Source organism: Erpetoichthys calabaricus, chromosome 13 (genome assembly GCF_900747795.2).
Source record: "Erpetoichthys calabaricus chromosome 13, fErpCal1.3, whole genome shotgun sequence".
Taxonomy (NCBI): Eukaryota; Metazoa; Chordata; class Cladistia; order Polypteriformes; family Polypteridae; genus Erpetoichthys; species Erpetoichthys calabaricus.
Genome location: NC_041406.2, coordinates 139,578,810 through 139,600,047, shown reverse-complemented (window position 1 = coordinate 139,600,047; position 21,238 = coordinate 139,578,810). Strand labels below are relative to the sequence as shown.

At 38.9% G+C, this 21,238-nt stretch overlaps 1 protein-coding gene across 1 annotated transcript in view; it reads left to right on the top strand.

Moving 5' to 3' along the window:
- Positions 1-20,894, top strand: part of fam91a1 (family with sequence similarity 91 member A1) — a 58,040-nt gene extending 37,146 nt beyond the window's left edge. Inside the window, exons 16-24 of the mRNA XM_028817581.2 lie at positions 1,560-1,708; positions 3,450-3,584; positions 5,174-5,287; positions 8,539-8,611; positions 12,813-12,959; positions 15,695-15,805; positions 17,365-17,488; positions 18,902-18,971; positions 19,542-20,894. Of these exons, the coding sequence (XP_028673414.2) occupies positions 1,560-1,708; positions 3,450-3,584; positions 5,174-5,287; positions 8,539-8,611; positions 12,813-12,959; positions 15,695-15,805; positions 17,365-17,488; positions 18,902-18,971; positions 19,542-19,739 (1,121 nt within the window). The 3' untranslated portion in view covers positions 19,740-20,894. The remainder of the gene's footprint in view (positions 1-1,559; positions 1,709-3,449; positions 3,585-5,173; positions 5,288-8,538; positions 8,612-12,812; positions 12,960-15,694; positions 15,806-17,364; positions 17,489-18,901; positions 18,972-19,541) is intronic.
- Positions 20,895-21,238: the final 344 nt, after the last annotated feature.

Below are 21,238 nucleotides of genomic sequence, written 5' to 3'. Positions count from 1 at the left end.
GAATATGTTATTGCAATCCTTAACGGGAGCGTTTCAATAAACTGATTGAAAATAGTTTTGCATTTACCTTTTTAGTAAAAGGCGAGCTTTTAAGCCTGAGAAATTACCCCGTAAATGCACACGTTTAATTGCACATGTGTTAATATGTATGGTTACACAGTATTAAAAGACAGTGAACAACGTCAGTTACCTTTGTTCCCGCGTTTGATAAAAGGTGAGCTTTTAAGCCTGAGAAATCACCCCGTAAATGCACACGTTTAATTGCATATGTGTTAATATGTATGCTTACACAGTATTAAATGACAGTCAAAAATTAACGTCATTTACCTTCGTTCCCGCGTGTGACTCGTGCTGTAAATCTCTTCCTTGTTTTTAGTTCACGTGATTACGTAGGAGGCGTGATGACGCGATACGTGACTCCGCCTCCTCCATTACAGTGTATGGACAAAAAATATGTTCCAGTTATGACCATTACGCTTTGAATTTCGAAATGAAACCTGCCTAACTTTTGTAAGTAAGCTGTAAGGAATGAGCCTGCCAAATTTCAGCCTTCCACCTACACGGGAAGTTGGAGAATTAGTGATGAGTGAGTCAGTGAGTCAGTCAGTCAGTCAGTGAGGGCTTTGCCTTTTATTATTATAGATATATATATATATATATACAGTATATATATATATATATATATATATATATATATATATATATATATATATATATATATATATATATAAAAAAAAACTTGGGTCGAGATGTGATCTTCTCAGAAGACACTTTGATGTCCTGTGATACAAAAGGACAGCTGCTGTACAGGCTTTTACATGATCGACGCGCACCACGAAAAGCAGAACACGCTGCTCGGCAGCAGCAAGCCAGCAGCTGATCCATCCGCATCTCCTTATCGTGCTTTCAGCCCCGCCCCTTCACAACGTGAGTGGCAGAGATGCAAAGAGGCTGGCACGTAGCGAGGGGGTGGGGGTGGCCGAGCGAAGCGAGCAGGAGGCTTTGCCCCCTAACATGTATGTAGATAGATATGTAGATATAGAGAGACAGAGTTGCATGCATAATAAAACAACTACAGAACTTCAGTTTTTTAAATTGGTTTTGTGTTTTTTAATGTGCTTGCCAGATTTGTCAGTTTCTCAGATGTGACTGACATTGTAATGTTGACTATATAACGATGCTACTTATGTTCTCTGTCATCACACACTACTTTGACTGTGGTCATGTGCTGTGTTTTCATGTAAACATTCCCTAGAGCTTCGTGATTAGCTTCTATAAAAGCAGCTCAATACCAGAACATGTTAAAACATCTCTGGAGAATTCATTTGATATTTCTTTTGGAAAATGGGATGAAATAATAAGTATAATAACAAGGTAACAAAAACAACAGACTTGGCTACTTTTGATCTGTAATTACCTACATTCACATACCTTCATTATAAGCAGTAATTATCAAGTAATTTTATTCTTTCAGCATTGTTTTCAAATCACTCCTTCATTATCGTGTTGAATCTATTATGTGTTTATGGAAGTTCAATGCATAGATTTGTTGTTTATAGGCTTTGCTCTGGATCTTCTCCGTTGCGAGAGCTTACTTGGATTAGATTCTGCAACGTGTAGCCGAGTGTTGAACAAGAACTACAAGATCCTGGTTTCCATGGCACCACTTAGTAACGAAATACGGCCAATCAGTAGCTGTACACCCCAGGTAAATATAACCACATAATTTAAGTCATCATCATTGTAATTATTGGCAAAATTAATGTTTAATTGTATATGTTTTGTTAGTCTTTATCTGTGTGGTATTCATCATCTGTCACAGAGTGCTATCACTGTGTTATGTAAAAAATATCACAAGGTCTTACACTACAGCACGTTTCATGTTCAAACTCCAAAAACTACATCCATCCACTTCTTGAATCTCTTTTTTAATGTAGCAATGCAGAGCCTATCGTAATAGCAAAGGGTACAAGACAGGAACCCTAACCCACTGTGGCTGCAGGTTTTTGTTCCAACCAAATTCTGTTTTTAATTGGACTCCTAGCCCAAATAAGTAGGCTGTTATTTCCCAGTTTCTGTGTTTTGGAGTCAGTAGAGAAATAACAAAAGTAAATTTTTATTAAAATGTGCTAAGCACATATAAGGGGATAGTTGTTTTTTTTTTTGTTAATCATTTTAACAATTTTCAGCCTGATTTTTTTCATTCTGCTTTTCCAGGTGTACTGCTAAGAGTAAGAAAGTCTGAAGTTGACTGGCCTCCCGTTCTCTTATATGGCCTTCAGACGCATTTCATCATGTAAAATCCATACTTTTAGAAACAGTATCTCCAATTGTTTTTTTATAATGTAGACTTGCTTAGATTGGATTGCTGTTCACTCACAGAACTGAAAAGGTTATGATTTTTAACACTGCAAATTATTTTTTTTAAATGTACGTGCTTTGAAGAATTCACCTTCCCACTTCCAAATGTTGCTTATATCCTTTGACCAATACAGCCGTAGAGTCTAGAAACACCATTATTTTTACTTTTTTAACACCACACTAACTCTGTTATCTGGTCCGTTATATAATTTAATTTAAAGGGATTTACCTATCAGTTCTGTTTGTTTTAATTATCATTATTAGGATACAATGAAGGGTGCACACTGCACAAAAAAATAACAAAACAATAGGACAACAACAAAAGAGTGGTAAGTGCTTAAAGCAAAAGTAGAAATATTTCTAAATGTCTTATAAATGTAAAAGTCATACTGCTGGGCTTTTCTAAAGGCAGAATAAGAGAAGGGAAAATAGACCTAAATAAATGAGATCAGTTATTATCACTAATTGTGAATTTAGTTGGAACAAAAACCTGCAGCCACAGTGGGACCTCAGGACCGAGTTGGAAACCACTGGCCTAGAGCATAGGCTGCTTATAAAACAGGTCAACAAAAGATGGCAGATAGAGGTAAGTTATTTTTAATGGCAAACATGAAAAGCAAATGTGACTTTATAAAATGCAGTGGAGAAAAATAAATAAATCTTCTAACACTGGGTGGTATATTTAAACACTAAATCACAATGCCAGCCAAGGTGAAGTTCATTAATGGATAAATAAAATATCATTAGATAAGAGGGCTGTAGTTTAAACTTTTTTTTTCAGGTACTTTATTTACGTACACAGTTACAACTCTGCCAGTTCTGTGTATAGTTTAAATGAACTATTTTAAATTAAGCCTCTCTGTTGCTTAGAGTACTATGAGAACAGTTTTTCTGAGTATTATATTTTCTGCCTTTTTTGTTAAGTACAAAATTGTACTTATTCATGACATAAAATGCAGTACCTGTGATTGCAACCTGGCTTATCATTTATGAAAGAAAGTACTGAAAATTTTGGCCAGGTGTAGTAAGTGTCCCTGTTCAGGCTCTTGGTTTGTATTCACATTATATATGCATGTTGTATTTTTCAGCATATTGGACCTGCAATTCCTGAAATCAGTTCAATATGGTTTAAATTATATCTGTACCATATTTGTGGAAAAGGACCCCCATCACTACTACTGTCAAAAGGTGTAAGGCTTCGAAAACTTCCTGGCATATTTCAGGTATGATTGATGATTTTATATACATATATCTCATACACACACTCTTGGTGCCTGTTTGATTGGGAACGCCTATCTAGCTCGAGGTAGGAACCCCTTTTTGTTTCCAGAACAGTCTGGATTCTTGAACCATGTAAGTCCAAGCTGACTTTGTAGCGCAACACAATTCTCTAGGACTTGGTTCATCTATAAATGTCCTACTAAAACTCATTCCAGTGTGTTTTTCTGGTTTGCGACCTCGGCATCTTGCAGGTCACGGATATAAACTGAAGCCAATGTTGTGCTCAGGAAACCAGCTTGAGGTCATACATTCTTTAGTACATGACACATTTTCAAATTGATAAACTGTAGACATGGATCCATAAAGGGGTGCATGTGATCAGCAACAATATCTAGGTATGCTGCGACGTGCAAATGATACTCCTTTTGCAGTAAAAGTTCTAATGTGTCAAGAAAACATGACCCAGATGATTGCCCTACCATCAACTTGTACAGTTGACCACAGGAAAAATGGGCCCTTTGGTTGATGCTGAGTGTTTCAGCAGAAATTAAAATTCATCACCCCCAGGGGAAGTTTTCTGAATTTTCAAGTGTCTAGTATTTGTGGGCAGAGGTCCTCTTTAGCCGTACTGACAGGAGTGGAAGCTGGTATGTTCTACTGCTGTAGCCCATTAACTTTAAGATCTGGTGCATTGTGCGTTCAGAGATGCCCTTCTACATATCACTGTTATAAAAAATAGTAATCTTTGTATTTTGTGTCCTTTTTGTTAGCTTGAACAAGTCTGGCGATTATCCTGCAACCTGTCGCTCCTGTCTGCCATGTTCTCTGTAAATTCTGGATACTCCAGTGCCTGAAAATCCCATATGAGTAGCTAAATCTGAGATTATGGAACAATGACATTTAGCACCAACAGTCAACATTGTCAGAGTTGTTTAGCCCATATGTCTTGCCCAATTTAATGTTTGGTCAAACTGCTACTAGACTTCTAAAACTCTGTGTTTTGTTCAGTGTTAACGATATACTGACCGATGACCTGCTCTCCCTTTTTTCCTGATTTGGGTAATTAGCAAGTGGATCTGCAAGTGTCCACTGTTCTATTGTGTATATAGCTAGCTTTGCTACCTGTCTAAGACAGGTTGAAATTTAGATAAGCAACATAGACCCCATCATTAATTTTTGTCAGTGTCATTTGGTAAGAGATTCATAAAAGCAGTGTTAATATTTATGATGCGCTTATCTATTGGAATGACAAATGCAATGCATTTTATTACTACAGATGTTTTGGCCTGACAGAGACGTAGCAGCCAGATGGACACACAGACAGTTCTCCTTTTATTAACCTCCTTAGCGTTCATGTTTTGCACATTTTAAATTAGAAAGATGAGATTTAATAAAAATGTCTTTTCAAACCAACAAATGCAACACTTTTTTGCATGTTTTTTGAGATAAAGTGTAACGCTAAGGATATTTTCTTTAAACATTATTTTGTCTTATTAGATATTGAAGTATTTTACACAGTGACCAGTTTAATTTGCCTTCTTTATTCTGTTTTTTTTTTTTTTTTTGTTTCTCGTTAAACTTTTCCAACAAGGAATACAGCAAGCTGCTAGTTACATCTTGGGGTCACGATCCTGGCATTGTTCTGACGTCCAATGTTCTCACCATGTTAAATGATGCTCTTACCCATTCGGCTGTGTTAATACAGGTAAATGCAAGGTGCATGGATAATTTGAAAGCAAAAAAACAGGAACCTTTCAGATGCATTTTGTAAATTCATTATAAAAGTACATTGATGTGTATTTTAAGGAATGGCACGCCACATAGAAGTCTTTTTATTGACTTATGATATTCTGAGTTGAGTGTTCACCACATCTGCAGATTGGGTGTTGTACAGTGCATCCAGAAAGTATTCACAGCGCATCACTTTTTCCACATTTTGTTATGTTATAGCCTTATTCCAAAATGGATTAAATTCATTTTTTTCCTCAGAATTCTGCACACAACACCCCATAATGACAACGTGAAAAAAGTTTACTTGAGGTTTTTGCAAATTTATTAAAAATAAAAAAACTGATAAATCCCATGTCCATAAGTATTCACAGCCTTTGCTCAATACTTTGTCGATGCACCTTTGGCAGCAATTACAGCCTCAAGTCTTGTTGAATATGATGCCACAAGCTTGGCACACCTATCCTTGGCCAGTTTGGCCCATTCCTCTTTGCAGCACCTCTCAAGCTCCATCAGGTTGGATGGGAAGCGTCGGTGCACAGCCATTTTAAGATCTCTCCAGAGATGTTCAATCGGATTCAAGTCTGGGCTCTGGCTGGGCCACTCAAGGACATTCACAGAGTTGTCCTGAAGCCACTCCTTTGATATCTTGGCTGTGTGCTTAGGGTCGTTGTCCTGCTGAAAGATGAACCGTCGTCCCAGTCTGAGGTCAAGAGCGCTCTGGAGCAGGTTTTCATCCAGGATGTGTCTGTACATTGCTGCAGTCATCTTTCCCTTTATCCTGACTAGTCTCCCAGTCCCTGCCGCTGAAAAACATCCCCACAGCATGATGCTGCCACCACCATGCTTCACTGTAGGGATGGTATTGGCCTGGTGATGAGCGGTGCCTGGTTTCCTCCAAACGTGTTGCCTGGCATTCACACCAAAGAGTTCAATCTTTGTCTCAGCAGACCAGAGAATTTTCTTTCTGATGGTCTGAGAGTCCTTCAGGTGCCTTTTGGTAAACTCCAGGCGGGCTGCCATGTGCCTTTTACAAAGGAGTGGCTTCCGTCTGGCCACTCTACCATACAGGCCTGATTGGTGGATTGCTGCAGAGATGGTTGTCCTTCTGGAAGGTTCTCCTCTCTCCACAGAGGACCTCTGGAGCTCTGACAGAGTGACCATTGGGTTCTTGGTCACCTCCCTGACTAAGGCCCTTGTCCCCTAATCGCTCAGTTTAGATGGCCAGCCAGCTCTAGGAAGAGTCCTGGTGGTTTCGAACTTCTTCCACTTACGGATGATGGAGGCCACTGTGCTCATTGGGACCTTCAAAGCAGCAGAAGTTTTTCTGTAACCTTCCTCAGATTTGTGCCTCGAGACAATCCTGTCTCGGAGGTCTACAGACAATTCCTTTGGCTTCATGCTTGGTTTGTGCTCTGACATGAGCTGTCAACTGTGGGACCTTCTATAGACAGGTGTGTGCCTTTCCAAATCATGTCCAGTCAACTGAATTTACCACAAGTGGACTCCAGTGAAGCTGCAGAAACATCTCAAGGATGATCAGGGGAAACAGGATGCACCTGAGCTCAATTTGGAGCTTCATTGCAAAGGCTGTGAATACTTATGTACATGGGCTTTCTCAATTGTTTTTATTTTTAATAAATTTGCAAAAATCTCAAGTAAACTTTCTTCATGTTGTCATTATGGGGTGTTGTGTGTAGAATTCTGAGGAAAAAAATGAATTGAATCCATTTTGGAATAAGGCTGTAACATAACAAAATGTGGAAAAAGTGATGAAGCACTGGGAATACTTTCCGGATGCACTGTCTATTCTCCCACGCTTCTATTCTATCTGGTTTGAGAGTCACTTATAAGTATGATTTTCAATGTCTTGCCACAGATATAGTAGAATCATATCAGGCCACTCAAGGACATCCATTTCTACTTCTTCTTAGATATTTGGCCTCCAAATTTATTATTTTGGAAGTACACATGTATAAGGTTTATCTGTAACTGAATACTTTTCAGGCAAAAACTGGTGTTTTAATGGTGTTAATGTAAAATTCGGAGTTCAACTCCTAACTTCTGCAGCCCCTTTTATATACCAAAAAAATTTATATTTGCCTCATTCAAGCTTGAGTAAAATAAGTGTAGATGTTGAGAATTAGGAATTTTTAGCTTTTTTTTTAGTCTTGGGTTCATTTAAGATTTTGTACCCCATATTTTGCATTCCTGTTCAGGAACTTAAAGGAGCTTCTCCTTCTAGCATCACTCATATGGGTCAGACAGCTTAACACACACTATTTTGTTGATGTGGATGGAACACCAGAGTATCCAGAGAAAGTCCACAGTGACTGGGATGGGAATGCTGAAACAGACAGAAAGCACATGCAGGATCTGAACCCAGGACACTGCATTCATAAGGCAACCACAGCAATCAATACACCATTGTGTTAATGTTCTTTTAAAGTAGAATAAGTAGTCCATATCAGTCTTCCATGGATTTAAAAACTTGTTAACTAAAGATACATTTATACATAGATACATGTTTTGGAAACCACAGTGACTGAAGTTATCACATTAGATCACTTTGCCTAATGAAGATAAATTTGTCATATAAATAAACCCTTTGCTTCAGTGTCCTGCTTATTTTAGTATATCTCTCTCCCTATTATTTCTCTGAGTGTCTTCAGAGAGGTGGTGATAATGGTAAATGTGGTGACAATACAGTAACCGATGCATTGATGATGCTGGATAATAATGGGTGCCACATGGTAAACGATATCCCTTTCTTAAGTTGCTTTGTAATGAAATGAAAATGATTTCACATGGATCTCTATCCTGGACCTTCTCACTTATTGAGAATCCGAGTAGTTGGTGGGGTGCAACTTCACTTCCTGAGTGTATTACTTTTCCTTTTACCTGGGATACAATGTAGAAAACAATTTTTAATCAGACGATCAAAGGGGATGTATGAAGGAAGTAAAAGGTTTTGAAACGAGCACAGACTATTAATTTAATAAAGAGGTGGAAACCATTGGAGCGCTAAACAAATTCCAGAAGCTGCTTTCTGAAGGAGAATCCATGCTTCCTTGTGCAGGTCAAGTACATGTTCCAGTTTTATGTGATGTTTAGTGTAGTGTTTGAGAATGAATAGGTCAAATACTATTTACTTGAAGTACTCGTTATCCAAGTAACTTAATGTCAACATTGTTGTATCTAACATTTTATTGTTCAATTTGTTTATAGGGACACACCATTCATGGCGGTGGAGAAACTGTGTATGTACCATTCCCATTTGATGAAGAAGAGCTAAAAGGAGGTACAGACAAGTTGTACTTTAATCAGTGAAATTTTATATATTAACAGACATTTCCAAGACGTTGTGTTTAATACTCTAGTAAACAGAAACACCCTAGTTCTTTCAATGATTCTAAAGTGTCGTACGTATCAAAATGACATTGCAAATGTTGGACGTACTATCCTCGGCAACACCACAGACCTGATTTTTTTTGTGGTTTCTTCAAAAAAGAGAACATGTGCTAGGATTTTAAATATAACCGAAGCATGCCCAGAAGCCTAATTTTGGTTGTTCTTGCAATTGTATGCTTTCATTTTTCCAATCATTGTCCAAAGCTTGTGAAGAAATAGCTTGATTGATTGATTGAAGGACTTGACTCCCATTTTGCCAACAGTGTTCGCTTCTTCAGTTGTCTTTTTTCTAATTTCATAATCACGTTCACCATCACTTGTAAACGAGAGGTACTTGAACTCCTCCACTTAGGGCAGGTGCACTCCTGAAATGTACAGAAAACAAACCACTGTCTTCTGTGGAGCTGATCACAGTGTAAGATGGGATTGTACTAATTATCATCCCAGCTTCAGCAGACTCATTTGAGAGCTACTCCAGTGCATTTTGGATATGAGGCCAAAAGACATACACCCCTGTAGCCCCTAAACTTTAATAGTTCCTGGGTCTTTCCAGCGCCAAGTTTCCCATTACAGTAACACTTTATCCACACAATTGTACTCTTTTCCTTCTGTCCCAGGCTAACTTCCATTCAAATGTACTGTGTTGACCATGTGGTTCTATGTTGACCATTTGGCCCCTTCTGTCTTGGAGGAGGTTTGTTCATCGGAGCCTGCAGTGGTCCTTGTTAGGCTGTATTCTTTGTAAGGTGACTAAAAGAACCACTGTCAGCATTTGCACATCAAGAATGAAACGAACACTGGCCATCCTGCTTAAAATGTTTTTCTTTGCTAATGTACAGCACCCCTTTAGCATTCTGTCCATGAAAATCACAAACTGGACAAGAGACACGGTACCCCCTTGGCAGTTTCCCACATCAGCGTTAAATGGGCTCAATTTTCCATGCAGTTCAATTCAGTTTATTTTTGTATAGTGCACTTCACTGAGTGGAGATGCAGAAAGGTGGGACACTTTCTCTGGTAAAACGCAAGCACTGTATAAATTTTGCAAATTACTAATTGCATAATGAGTGCACATTAAGAGACAGATCTGTTTAAGCAGACAGGAAAACAAAGTACTTTAAAACCAATTAATACAAATGGAACCCAACATTTGACCATTACTGTAATTAGTTTTTGAAGTATGTACTGTCAACAGTGAAGGAGTGGAAAACACAAACTCCAGTCAGCTGCCTCCCTGGAGAAAATAAAAAATAAACTTTGGGTTTGGGATATGGCGGGTCCACACTCAGTTTTAACAGAGAAAGTCGGAGACAACGTTAAAGATAGTCACAGTCTTAGAGACTCACCCTTTCCTGGGCATTCTTCAGCAGTCAGTGTTGAGGTGATGGCGGGATCTTTCATCCAATAATTCCAAGGCTCCAAGTATCTCACCTTGGCAAGTTAATGCCAAGTATGCCAACACAGTTCTTGCTCCACAAGGGTACACATTCCACCACATGCCATGGGGTACACGATGAAATGTTTTTCCAAAGCCACCTATCCTATGTATAAAAGATGGTCAAACTCGGATGAACCCTTAAATACCTGTAAAAAGAAAAAAGAGGTGGTCCACTATTCCACAGCCAGGATTAAATCCACCCTTTTTCCCCTGTAAATCCGAGGTTCATCTGTCTGGCAAGATCTTTGTTGCTTGGGCTGTCCAATGTCACATCTTCCCAGTGTCCTTAGCACCTACACTACGCACTGCGTGCACCTCACATCCAGTTTATTCTGCTATATGACCAAATTGACCATCCTACTTTGTGAAGGCCCACCGTAGAACCCTGCTTAAACTCCATTAATTGCATGAACAGTCCACAATGGCATCTATTAAGCATGAAGAATACGTCACAAGGTACTGTTATAGCATGTGGTAACACAAACCGCTGTTTGCTATGAGTACCACCTATTGATATCGGATTGTGTGATCTTTGCCATACTCTGTGTCCCTTCTTACCTGTTCACTGATCATCATATGTCCTCTGTCTTTACCATATTGTATGACAATATTCCCAACTGGATTCCTTCTGGGTGTTCCCTTTTGCACTCTCCATTGTTGTATATATGAGGGAACGTATTGTGACAGGATCAAATTTTGATTCAGAGTAGTCAATGGGTTTGCATAATTTAGGCAACCTGCTTACTTTTGGAGTGATATTTTGCTATGTCTCGGGATGTGACTACAGTGGGTACGGAAAGTATTCAGACCCCCTCTTTGTCATATTGCAGCCATTTGCTAAAATCATTTAAATTAATTTTTTTCCTCATTAATGTACACACAGCACCCCATATTGACAGACAAAAAAAAGAATTTTTGAAATTGTTGCAGATTTATTAAAAAAGAAAAACTGAAATATCACATGGTCCTAAGTATTCAGACCCTTTGCTCAGTATTTAGTAGAAGCCCCCTTTTGAGCTAATACAGCCATGAGTCTTCTTGGGAAAGATGTAACAAGTTTTTCACACCTGGATTTGGGGATCCTCTGCCATTCCTCCTTGCAGATCCTCTCCAGTTCTGTCAGGTTGGATGGTAAACGTTGGTGGACAGCCATTTTTAGGTCTCTCCAGAGATGCTCAATTGGGTTTAAGTCAGGGCTGTGGCTGGGCCATTCAAGAACAGTCACAGAGTTGTTGTGAAGCCACTCCTTTGATAGATAGATGTTATTTTAGCTGTGTGCTTAGGGTCATTGTCTTGTTGGAAGGTAAACCTTCGGCCCTGTCTGAGGTCCTTAGCACTCTGGAGAAGGTTTTTGTCCAGGATATCCCTGTACTTGGCCGCATTCATCTTTCCCTCGATTGAAAAACACCCCCACAGCATGATGCTGCCACCGCCATGCTTCACTGTGGGGACTGTATTGGACAAGTGATGAGCAGTGCCTGGTTGTCTCCACACATACCGCTTAGAATTAAGGCCAAAAAGTTCTATCTTGGTCTCATCAGACCAGAGAATCTTATTTCTCACCATCTCAGAGTCCTTCAGGTGTCTTTTAGCAAACTCCATGCGGGCTGTCATGTGTCTTGCACTGAGATATGTGTGGAGACAAAATTATTATTATTTTCATATATTATTATTTATGTAAAGAATCAGTATAAACATACTTAACTCAGGTATACAAGTAGTAGAATCCTAATTTGAAGATAAGATTTTTTTTTAAGTCCATTAAGATAATTCCGATCCTATGGTCAGATGGCCAGGAAGGACAGAAAAACACAAACCTTGGCTCATCTCACTGCCGTATGGTGTGCTAAGCTCACAGAATTTGTTTCCAAATCTTTGTCACTTCGTGATGCACTGAAAAGGGTCGGCACTTGCATGTAAAGGGTCTTGTTCTGTGTCTGATTGTGCAAAAATAACAGTGGATGGAGGCAGCAATCCTCGATATCTCTTAAGATGGGTTTTCCGAGGAAGAACACAACTAACTGGCTTGTCTTGATGTAATTTCTCATGTGATTTGTTGTCATTTAGTTTAGTTCTTAAGGGCGGAGACGTTTGTGAGAGATTCAACAGAAGAATGATGCCGGCAGAAGCTTACATTTTAAACAGGATTTTTATCTTACTCCAAGAGATAACAGACATCTTTTGATGGTCACCTTTACGCTATTCCACAATCTTGCTGTGTCACATTCGTCAGACCCTTTTTATTTTCCTTTTATATATCCCTTAAATTGTCGGAGCTGTCTTCTTTATTTTCTGCCAGAAACTTGGCTTTTGTGCGGGAGACACTCAGACAGAGATGGTCTGCTTCACCGTATTGTTGAAGTGTCAGTAACAGAAACTTTTGGTTTTCATGTGCTTTCAAAGTTTCGTCACAAAAAGGGCAATATTAGCATTTTGTGTGTGGCAGAACTATAATGACGGAAATAATGCAAAACAAAACATTTTATGAAATAATATGAATTCCTTCTTGTTTACATTTTATCATTTCTTTATATTTGAAGGTTTTGCTTCATGACATTACAGGTGTATCCCAGTACTCTTTAGGAGTATGGTTAATTTTCTCATTCTACCTCTTACTATATTTTTATATTCTTTTGTAACCCCTTGTGTTTAGATTTCTCCCAAGAAAACATGGCTGTCCACAAGGCATTAAAAGTGCTACGAAAGAATCTGGATTTGGAGCATACATCTGGGTACATTACTATGTTAAATCCTAGGAGTAAGAGAGCAAGGAGGCACAGTGACTCCCTCGAGGAAAAAGGTTTGTGGGAAGTTGTGTTTTGAGTAGAATTCTTATATATTCTAATATAATTGAACAAATATGCTTTATCTATAACAAAATTAATTTGAATAGAAAGAGAGTGGAGCTCATACACTGCATCCGGAAAGTATTCACAGCGCTTCATCACTTTTTCCACATTTTGTTATGTTACAGCCTTATTCCAAAATGGATTCAATTCATTTTTTTCCTCAGAATTCTACACACAACACCCCATAATGACAACGTGAAAAAAGTTTACTTGAGGTTTTTGCAAATTTATTAAAATTAAAAACAATTGAGAAAGCACATGTACATAAGTATTCACAGCCTTTGCCATGAAGCTCCAAATTGAGCTCAGGTGCCTCCTGTTTCCCCTGATCATCCTTGAGATGTTTCTGCAGCTTCATTGGAGTCCACCTGTGGTAAATTGAGTTGACTGGACATGATTTGGAAAGGCACACACCTGTCTATAGAAGGTCCCACAGTTGACAGTTCATGTCAGAGCACAAACCAAGCATGAAGTCAAAGGAATTGTCTGTACACCTCCGAGACAGGATTGTCTCGAGGCACAAATCTGGGGAAGGTTACAGAAAAATTTCTGCTGCTTTGAAGGTCCCAATGAGCACAGTGGCCTCCATCACCTGTAAGTGGAAGAACTTCGAAACCACCAGGACTTTTCCTAGAGCTGGCCGGCCATCTAAACTGAGCGATCGGGGGAGAAGGGCCTTAGTCAGGGAGGTGACCAAGAACCTGATGGTCACTCTGTCAGAGCTCCAGAGGTCCTCTGTGGAGAGAGGAGAACCTTCCAGAAGGACAACCATCTCTGCAGCAATCCACCAATCAGGCCAGTATGGTAGAGTGGCCAGACAGAAGCCACTCCTTAGTAAAAGGCACATGGCAGCCCGCCTGGAGTTTGCCAAAAGGCACCTGAAGGACTCTCAGACCATGAGAAAGAAAATTCTCTGGTCTGATGAGACAAAGATTGAACTCTTTGGTGTGAATGCCAGGTGTCACATTTGGAGGAAACCAGGCACCGCTCATCACCAGGCCAATACCATCCCTACAGTGAAGCATGGTGGTGGCAGCATCATGCTGTGGGGAACTGGGAGAATAGTCAGGATAAAAGGAAAGATGTCTGCAGCAATGTACAGAGACATCCTGGATGAAAACCTGCTCCAGAGCGCTCTTGACCTCAGACTGGGGCGACGGTTCATCTTTCAGCAGGACAACGACCCTAAGCACACAGCCAAGATATCAAAGGAGTGGCTTCAGGACAATTCTGTGAATGTCCTTGAGTGGCCCAGCCAGAGCCCAGACTTGAATCCGATTGAACATCTCTAGAGAGATCTTAAAATGGCTGTGCACCGACGCTTCCCATCCAACCTGATGGAGCTTGAGAGGTGCTGCAAAGAGGAATGGGCCAAACTGGCCAAGGACAGGTGTGCCAAGCTTGTGGCATCATATTCAAAAAGACTTGAGGCTGGAATTGCTGCCAAAGGGGCATCAACAAAGTATTGAGCAAAGGCTGTGAATACTTATGGACATGTGATATCTCAGTTTTTTTATTTTTAATAAATTTGCAAAAACTTCAAGTAAACTTTTTTCACGTTGTCATTATGGGGTGTTGTGTGTAGAATTCTGAGGAAAAAAATGAATTTAATCCATTTTGGAATAAGGCTGTAACATAACAAAATGTGGAAAAAGGGATGAAGCGCTGTGAATACTTTCTGGATGCACTGTACATCACTACAAATATACAGCACTACGGCACCATTACTCCTCTTTCCCCAGCAGCCCACAACACACAGTTTAAGCCAAACACACTTCATATTAAATCAGATTAATGTAGAAGACTCGTAACATCAAGTCCTTGCATTGCAGACCTTGTTGGTGAGTGCTGTTTTGAAGTCCACTAATTCTGGCTTTTATTAACGTGAGCTGTTTGCCACACTAAAAGAGTTTTAAAAATGTTCATCATCATGATTTTCATTTGGCTTATTTCCTCATGAGCTAACCAGGGGGTCTGACACTAAAGTAGCTGCAGGCTTTCAGTAGTCAGTGCTGTTTGCTTTCGTGTCTACTCTGCTCATCTTTAATTGTCATTATTAGGATGCAATTAAGGTGGAAGCCTTCCCAGCAAGAAGTTGATTTAATAGGAAAACCTCAAAAGAGTTCAGCATTTAAGGCAATGGCAAAATACACTCATTCCTCAGTTCCTTATAAAGGGAAATCTGACACTACTATGCTTTTATGAACATGGAATAAGAGAAGAAAACAAGACAAGCTTATTAAACTTTGAGATTAACCCCATGTGAGAGTGACTAATGGATTGTGAAACAGGTTGGAACCAAAATCTGTAGGCACGGGAGCCCCCAGAACTGAACTTGAGAAGTACATATACATGTGTCAAGTGTGCACATTATTCATGGGTTTAATTCCAATTCCGCAAGTTTTCCTATCCCACCACATGGTCCTAGGTGAGTGTGAGTTTAGATGTGTTTCAGTCCAAGGTCTGGTCCAACTCTGAAGCTGCCAGGATAGGCACCACCCTTCTGTGACCCAGAATTGGGATTAAACATGCTTAAGAATATTATGTGTTTTAGGTTACATTCCCATATGGATGAGTCAGACATGCAACTTGATAAAAGATAACAGTAGATTAAAGGAAAAGTGACGTGAATGGAGTCTCACAACAGACTTAGTACAATTTTTACTTCTATATTTTCCACTACTAGGCGATTCTGAGCATTCCAATAGTTCTGATGTGAATGGCAGCACTGAGTCCTTCGAGCTGGTTGTTCAAGAACCAAATTCAGCAGAATTGAGCAAAAGGCAAGGAGTGGAAGGTAAATAAAATGCTTTAACTAGATTGTAACAGAGGTCTTGTAATTTTTTTGTAATGAAAAAGATGTTCACATACAATGTAACTGCATCTGAAACTTGGATTCTACTATGAGTGGTGACGTGTTGCATGCTGTTTAGTACATGCAACTAAGAATTTCGTGGTCCTCTGTACATGTGACAATAATGACCCCAAAAACTTTCCTAGTTAGAATTTCATGAATCTTTGGAAACTGAAAGATGCAGAATGAAACAATGAAACGTTTTTTTTTAGCTGTTTGTTCTTGAATGCCAATCGGAGTAGAAGGTTAAATTTGCCTAATGTCTTCCAAGCACGTTTATACAGTAACACATCTTTAATACAAATATATCTTGAAGAGATTTTATTAATGGGAAAGCACTGTGTCTGCGTGGGTTTCCTCCGGGCGCTCCGGTTTCCTCCCACAGTCCAAAGACATGCAGGTTAGGTGGATTGACGATTCTAAATTGGCCCTAGTGTGTGCTTGGTGCGTGTTTGTGTGTGTCCTGCGGTGGGTTGGCACCCTGCCCGGGATTGGTTCCCTGCCTTGTGCCCTGTGTTGGCTGGGTTTGGCTCCAGCAGACCCCCGTGACCCTGTGTTTGGCTTCAGCGGGTTGGAAAATGGATGGATGGATGGAAGGCACTGTGGTTAGAACTGCCGGCTCACTGTGTCCCAGGTTTGAGTCTTACACCTGGTTGTTCCTGTGCAGAGTTTGCATGGGTTTTTCACCAGGCACACTGCTCTTCCTCCCACATCAGTTTTTACAGGGGTGGGCAGATTCAGTCCTGGAGGGCCGCAGTGGCTGCAGGTTTTTGTTCCAACCCAGTTGCTTAATAAGAAACTCTTATTGCTCAAGTAACAGTTCTGCTTCACTTTAGTTGTCTCGCTCATTAAGATTTTGAACCCTTATTGCTTGTTTTAGTCTTAAACAGCTGTAGTCTTGGTTTTTAATGTTTTAAATTACAAAAGAAACCAGCATTTCTCCATTTAGCTTGTTTCCATTTACACCTCTGTGTGTATTTATCATGCACTATTGGGTTTAATTAAATACTTGGATGGAAAGTGAAGAGATAAAAAAAGTGAAGCACTGAGAATAACTCGTCTGTTTTGGACTTCAGATCATTTGGATGATATCCTTAGAAAGGAAAAAAAATCTAGGATATGAGAATTACCTGATATAGCAGAGTTAAAGCACTAACACGCAATGAAATTAAATAATTAGCAAGGATTGGTTTTTAATTAAACAACTGGGTTGGAACAAAAACCTGCAACCACTGCGGCCCTCCAGGACTGAATCTGCCCACCCCTGGTTTAAGATGATAATTCCTGATTAGTCTTCAGTGAATGTGAGAGTATGACCTCCGACAGAGTGGCACCCTGTCCAGGCTTGGTTCCTGCCTTTCAAGTCAAAGTGGAGCACTGCTGTTGAGCCACCGTAGTCTTCAGAACGTTTGTATTGCTCCTGTTCTGAGTAATAACATTAGAGGGCAGCATTGTCTTTCAAACTCGACAGTAACAGTTTTATTTTGTTTCATCCATGACAGACGAGAGTGCAGAAGAGGAATGGGTCCCTTTGGATGTATCCTTTGGGATTCCCTTATTTAACTCTGAATTGAATGGTAAAGTTTGCCAGAAAATCGTTACCCATGGGCTCTGCGGCAAAGAAAGGTAAGCATCTCTTATACAGGGTGTCCCTAAAGTCTGGACATATAGGCAAAATGCATATTTTCAAGAAAAAAAAAAGAACATTTTATTTAATTGAAATATTAATTAATAACATTTTCAATCTGATTTCCACCATTTGTGATGCAAAGTTCAATGCGCTTTTGCGAGATTCACATGAACCCGATGCATTGTCGTCCAAAACGGGGTTTGTCATCCATTTTTTGTATTTACATATATATATCATCAATCAAGACACTATATAAAAGTGTTTGGGATTGGACTTCCGTCCCGTGAGTGCAAAGCTTAGCGGTATTCCGCTTATCACAGACTTACTACTTGCAGCGTGTGGTACGAAGCGACGCGAGGTGAGCAGAGTTTTGGTGCTCCCATCGTTCCCTTGCTTTTATGCGCGTTCTTGGAGATTAGGTAGGCTATTTGTAGATTTGTATACAAAGAAATTTTGTCCTGCCTTACTTCTTCTAACTTGGTCACTTTATTAGCAGTCATTCATTGACTTTTGCGACACGACATTGTTTTTGTGCTGATTCTCCGTGGAATATTTACACTATCCGTGGAATTTCGTACAAAAGCCCCCGTGGTGACCGTGCTGAGTTTACGTGTATGTGTGAAAATTCGTGCACAAGGTGCGGGTAAGTGTTGCAGTTGCATTTATCCGATTTTATACATTGTAGAGAGTTACAAAGTGATTCTAATCATTTATTTTTTATTAGTATAATTAATTATTTGTCAAAATAAATTTTAAAATAAAATTGTTCTTCAAAGAAGACAGTTTCCAGTAAAGGTGGCATTTGCAATGACAATAAATAAATCGCAAGGACAAACTGCTGATAAAGTTGGAATATATCTTCCACGACCAGTATTCGGTCGTGTTCAGCTCTGTGTAGCATTTTCAAGAGCAAAGTGCCCTGAGGACGTAGTTGTCCATGTACTGGACACTCCACAACAGGGAAAACTCATAAAAGGCACTAATAGAGTTTTCACACTGAATATAGTATTCAAGGAAGTTTTTGAAATTATATAGAACAAAAGTTTAAATTTCGTCGCAAAAATAACAGAAACTACAAGTATTAAAGTAATGCGGCTCAGATTCAATGTAACCAAATTAATGAGTTGTGGTACATGAATTTTATTTTTCACTATATAAAATATCAAATTGATCTACATATTGAATTGCCTTAAGAAGTGGTCGACTTAAAAGGCGGTCGCCTTAAAAGGCAGGTGAGCCTATATATATAATATATATATATATATAATGTACAGTATATATAAAAAAACTGGTAGTAATGTAAAAAAAAATGTTAATGGGATTTCACTCTTTGATTTAATTTGTAATATGTTTTTTTTTTCTTTACTGTAATGTTAAGTGTTTTAATGTTATTGTTTATTTTATTTCAGCCTTAAAAAATTGCTACATTCCAGCAGGAAACTGTCTCTAAAAGTTCTCAGTTTTGTACAGTCATTTCAGGTAAAGTATTTTCCCATTTTATTTCAGAATTTAGTGAACAAAAATTTAGTCCTGAGCATATTAAAGGAATAATCTGCCTAAAAATGATATTTCAATCCTTACCTATCTCATATACTTTGTAGTGCTGCCCAAGATATATTTTTAATTTCATATTTTAATGCATAATGGAGAGAAAAAATAATTATGACGTAATAGAAGCCAATGCTGTGGCAAACAATGTGAACAACAACAATGATTTGGGGGGGGTCGACAGTCAGTTTGCTTGTGTCAGTCACAGAGTCTACATTTCAGTAATCGAGTTGCAGGCTCACAACATGCTTTGTTGCTAAAATATTATTAAGATAGTTACTTTTGGAATTAAAGGAGCCCCTACCCGGTATTATTGTAGTGGTCCTAAGAATTTTCTCCGTGATCTCAGCCCTGTGATTCTGATTTTATGAATTGTTTTTCAGAACATATTAAAGTAGAGAGAGTTTAAAATATTCCTTAGTGATGGATGAAGCAGTTTACACCTCATGTATGGTTACTTACTTGTAAATCACTGGTTTGTTTCTTTTTTCTTTCCCCAAGGAGTGCACATCACTTACAGATTCCGGTTCCGAATACAATGCATCCTATTTGATGAACCCGTCATCGCTACTCTCCGATGTGGGAGTTCCTCTCCCATCTAAAAGTTTGGTCTTCAAAGACGGAGTTCTGTCAGAGTGGAGTGAAGGAGCACTTCCTGCTTTGAAGATCTCGGCACTGCAAAAAGAGAGCTCATCATAAATGTCTGAGAATGCACAAAGGGTCTATATTAAAAAAATGAAACATTAGGAAGTAGAAAGAAAGTGCAAAGATAATTTCAAATATTTGATCATCACAGGATTATTGCTTTATAACCCTGACACACACAGCGTAAATGGTGGGGGGTTGTATACATATATACCTGTACATGAGTACGACATGACGCCGTGTGGCATTTCTTTCTACTTTCAATGGTTTATAGTGTAGATTTTTTTTTTTGCTGAAGCAAATTAAATTTGGACCTTTTTAAAGTGACATTTCAGTGATTTTTTGCTGCACTACTCTGGACCAGGAGAGGCCTAGTTTGACCAATCAGGTTACGCAGGCCTTGAGATTTTATCATGGATTTTTGTTTCTCTTAATAATCAACTGTTAAATAAAGAGAGTTTATAACAAATTCTGTATTGTAGATAGTAAAAAATGAATGTGATCATTTGTTGTACATGCAGTATTTTACAGTTTAAAATGCATTTCATTGCATCTGTGGTCACATGTGATCACAAAGGTAATGAGTTACTGGTTATAAACTGAATATTTTCACCAAGGAAGAAAACCGTTTGATTCCTGATTTGACCAAAAATGTGTATTAGTGTGCAGTGCTCTTACATTGAAAATGTATTTTGGATCCTTATTAATTATGCTTTGAAGACTGCAGTCCTGTAACAACATTGAACACAATCTGTTTTTCTTTTACCTTCGTAAAACATGAATTTTCAAATTTAGTTACAAATCTATAATGTCCTGTTGATTACATATTGAATATGTAAGTTAATAATGTGAAAATGTAATTATAACAAAATTTCAGAATATCGGTGTAGTATCCTCACTGCTCACGTTACTCAAGTTCTCAGGCATAAAGCCTTTACAGTTCTTATATTTTTCATCACTTTTTTTTAATTATAAAAAAATAATTTAAATACTTGGCATATGTGAAATATGGGTGGCACGGTGGTAAATTGGCCCAGCCTGTTTGTTTGGTGGGGTGGGGTGGGGGTCCTGTGGCATCCTGATCAGTGTTGTTTCTTACCTTGTTCCTGATGCTGCCAGGCTCATTCAACTCTGGCTTGGATTAAGTGAGTTTGAAAATGTATGTACAATATACAGTATGTCTAATAAATTAGGATGTTTATATTCTGATTTCTGACCTGCAATATCTTGGCTCAGATTTTAGCTAGAATGTCTACTGGGTAGAATTTGCATGTCTTTCTTTTGGTCTTCAGGTTTTTCTCCAGATGTTCCAGTTTCTTCCCACCAAGGATGTGCTGTCGGGTCGACTGCAGTCATTTAACGGCCTGTGAGGAACGATGGATTTGATTGGGCGGATGTTTTCTGTCATCATTGCTGTTCCTGTTGGGATAGGCTTCAGCAGACCACGGGCCAAAATGTGATTCAACAGGTACTGAAAATATGTAATTATTAGATTGGAATAAAAAAAATGTTTAGCACATCATCATATTTAATATCGAATGGTGTCGAGAACG